Raw genomic sequence first — 3,439 nt, forward strand, 5'->3', positions numbered from 1 at the left:
ACATTCCCTTCTCTAGTCAAACAGAATCAAAGTGCTTGCAGTTCGGCCGGGAGAGGAAAGAACGCACCCACAGCCCATCCTAGCGAGCTCTCCGGCCGAATTCTCCTAACCCCCCACCACCACCCCCATCACATTGGAAGCTCAATTCTCCGTCACAAGAATACCTGCAGTCGCTCTCCACCTTGCACATTTTCCCAGCATTCTGTGTTTTCCAGAGAAAGCATGTCACAGTCGTCAGGTTAAAAACTGTCACCCTGAGTAGCAGGGAGCTGTTGCTTAGCGGCACAGCAGGATGTGGTTCTATATACCCTACGTCTAGGGAGGGGCAAAAGAAGAGTCCACACTCTGAATCACTCAGCTCTTGGTGAGAAAGAGCTGCATCAATGATACAGAGATGCATCAGCTATAGAAGTGATTTTGCAAGCAAGGAGCAGCTGGCCAAAGGCGTCCTGGTCTACCTTTAGCCTTGGCTAGACCCACAGTGATATTTCAAGCTATCCGACAGCCCACTAAACCCGGAAAGGATCGAGGTCGAGCCTGCACTGTTTCAAGCCTAGTGGTCTTGAGGTTTCAGGTGCCAGATTGTGTAGGACCCCTATTTTTGTGGACCCCTAAGATCTGCATGCAACTGAAGAGGCGCACACCCTTGTAAACCCTTGAACACTTGTGACTTTTAACCTTCCATCCTCTCCCCTTTCTGGACAAACATCCTCAACTGGTCTCCAACCAAAAAAAACAAAACATATGTTTGGTACGGCAACCTCCACTTGCTACTGTTTGGAAGCTTCTCCTTCCCCCCCTTCTGCAAATTGTGCAGGGCAGAAGGAGGTCTGGAATATGAGCCCTAAGCAGGGGTGCCCGAGGGACTGAAAACTTGGGCTTATCATGGCCTTCTTCCCCGGGTTATCGTAGTGCTTGGGTGCGACACTGATTTTTGGAACCCACCACAGATCCATCACTCATAAGGCATTCTGGAGGCCAGAATCCTGAGCCACCCTGTAGAGCAAACCATTCCCCCACCCTCGACTGCGATCATTATTGTCTGCCTCAGCTTCCTGTTCCACTTGTCCTCTGCCATCACCAAGACGTGCAAAACCCTTGAAGGACAAGGGGACAAGAGGTCAACGTCATCGAACCAGCTTCAAAATCTGATGGGTTCGGTGACTGGCCGTTCCTCTGTCCTTGGTACCCAGGCCGAGGCTTTCAGCAGCAGAAGCTGAAGGAGAAGGTGAAGGACAGCCGGTTTTCCCCTTCGCAGGGTGGGGAGGAGTCATACCGGCTTGTCCAAAGTCTTGGGGAAAGCTGCCCCACTGGAAGAGGAGATCTTCCGACAGACTGTATTGGTGTGGCTCTGGCAGCGGCAGCCGGGTCGTTTCAGGGTGTCGTAGCCCCACTGGCAAAGTTTGAGGCACCCCAAGGTAGGAAAGTAGCAGCACAGGCAGGGCATGAGCAAAGAGAGGAAACTCATCGCAACCCAGCGGGCACAGCAGGAGCCGGGGGCGCACGAGCACGGGTCGTCAGCACAGGTGTCCTCGTCGTCCGAGGAACAGTGGTAGAAGATGCCCTTGACGCAGCAGAGGCAAGTCCCGTAGTCAATGAGGTTCTCCGGCGAGCAGAGGCAGCGCTGGTTGCAAAGCCAGCAGGAGGGCAAGCTGCGGGTGGCCGCACAGCGGGCGCACTTGCAGCGGCCACACTCCTCACAGATGAAGAGGTGCCCTGAGTGGAAGGTGGGGGGCTTCTCGGCCGCCCCCTTCGGCAGCTCCTCAGGCTTCAGGTCACCGCCCCGGGGCTGTGTCCGGACGAGGGAGTGGCCGGAGTGCGAGGGCGTGATCCCGCCGAGCAGCCGCTGCTCCGAGGTGGTGGTGCCGTGGGAGATGGAGCTGGCAGTGCTGGAATGGCTCAAAGGCTGCTGGAAAGGGAGCGCCTGGTGCGGCTGATGCAGGTCCTGGAAGGCGGAGGAAGTCAGCCGCTCCTGCGCCACCTCCTGCTTGTGGCTCCCCTGCTGCTGGGACAACGAGGGGGCAGAGTGAGCTTGCTTGAAGGAGGCCGTGGACGGTCTCTCCACGTAGTCGTTGGAGGCGCGGATGGCACGGATCTGGTCAATGGACAGGACCTGCTGCAGCTCCTCGGCCACGGGATCCATGCTCTCTTCGGGGCTGCGCTCGGCTGTGCTGGACGAGTGGGGCATTCTGGGGAAGGACGGAGGCTCGGGTCAGCGGGGAACATTAGAAGATCCTGCAGGAGACGGAAGCCAAAAAAACACACCAATTGAGACACTGTACAGTCGGCAGGGGGAAGAGAGGGGAACGAACATGCACTCTGCCCTGGGGAAGGCACTTTCATGAAGAGGAAGGAGAGCTTGTATGGAGCTCCCAAGCAGGCTCCTATCCTGACACCGGACCAGATCCACACCTGCTGGATTCCCAAACAGTCTGGGAGGACCCAGTGAGAAGCAGGATGAGGTGAGGGCATCCACACAAATGGAAAGCACATCCCAGAACATCACCTATGGAAGATCCCAAGGCCTGTAGCTCGAGTGCAATAGCCCAGCATCATTCCCCCCGCCCTTCTGCTGTGGTATATCCCAAGCAGCCCCCTCATCCTGGTACCCAGCCGCCCCAGGACTGGCTAACTGAGAGACACTGAGAGATTATGAAGAAGGGGGCTTGTTCCTCAAGACCCTAGGACAGGGGCAGACTTCGTTTCATAAGAGCTACTTTTGAGTAGCAAAAAAGATATCCTGAGCCACTCCGCCCTCCCCGTTTTGTTCTGCCTTAGAAACAGAGCTGAAGCGATCAGCTATGCAGCAGAGAATTCCTATGAAATAAGCTTTTTTAAAAAACAAAAGAGCCTAGAACAGACTTTTTTTCCCACCTCCAGGGATAAATGAGCTTACTCTGCAGCAGCAGCGGGTGGACTTCATAAGCCACCTACCCTAAAACTCTGAGAGAGGCAAATTCAACAGGGAAGGAGCACTGGACTACCAGAATCTCAGGCCCAAACTAGATCATTACGATTTTCTCCCCACCTAGACTGGAGTCCAGTAGCACCTTAGAGACCAACAAGCTTTTGGAGGTAGACGCTAATGAGTATCTAAAGCTCCCTTCGCCATGCATTGGATTTGGGTTCCCTGCAGGGCCGGCTCACTCACTAGGCTAACTAGGCGATCGCCTAGAGCGGGATTGCCCTTAGGGGCACCAAACTGCATCCGGCCCCGTACTCTGGGAGTTTCTTGATTATTTGTGTTTTTCATTCTTCCTAAAATGCATTTATTTTTGAAAATTGGTGGGCGCACGGGAGGGGGGATAAGGGATCCTCGCCTAGGGTGCAAAATAAGCTGGAGCCAGCCCTGATTCCCTGAGCCAACTTTTTGACTAGGAGTCATAGAAGCACAGAGCTGGAAAGGACCCCAAGGGGCATCTAGTCCAACCCCCTACAT

At 54.9% G+C, this 3,439-nt stretch overlaps 1 protein-coding gene across 1 annotated transcript; it reads right to left on the minus strand.

Moving 5' to 3' along the window:
- Window positions 1–1,270: 1,270 nt before the first annotated feature.
- Window positions 1,271–2,188, minus strand: SPRY3 (sprouty RTK signaling antagonist 3). Its single transcript, XM_015420508.1, has one exon. It carries the CDS (start codon window positions 2,186–2,188, stop codon window positions 1,271–1,273), a length of 918 nt encoding a protein of 305 aa, XP_015275994.1.
- Window positions 2,189–3,439: the final 1,251 nt, after the last annotated feature.

The sequence above is a fragment of the Gekko japonicus genome, unplaced genomic scaffold (genome assembly GCF_001447785.1).
Source record: "Gekko japonicus isolate JY-2015 unplaced genomic scaffold, Gekko_japonicus_V1.1 scaffold507, whole genome shotgun sequence".
Taxonomy (NCBI): Eukaryota; Metazoa; Chordata; class Lepidosauria; order Squamata; family Gekkonidae; genus Gekko; species Gekko japonicus.

What these genes read in the sequence shown, in the direction of transcription:
- SPRY3 (XM_015420508.1), bottom strand. Translation starts at nt 2,188, where the DNA reads ATGCCCCACTCGTCCAGCACAGCCGAGCGCAGCCCCGAAGAGAGCATG.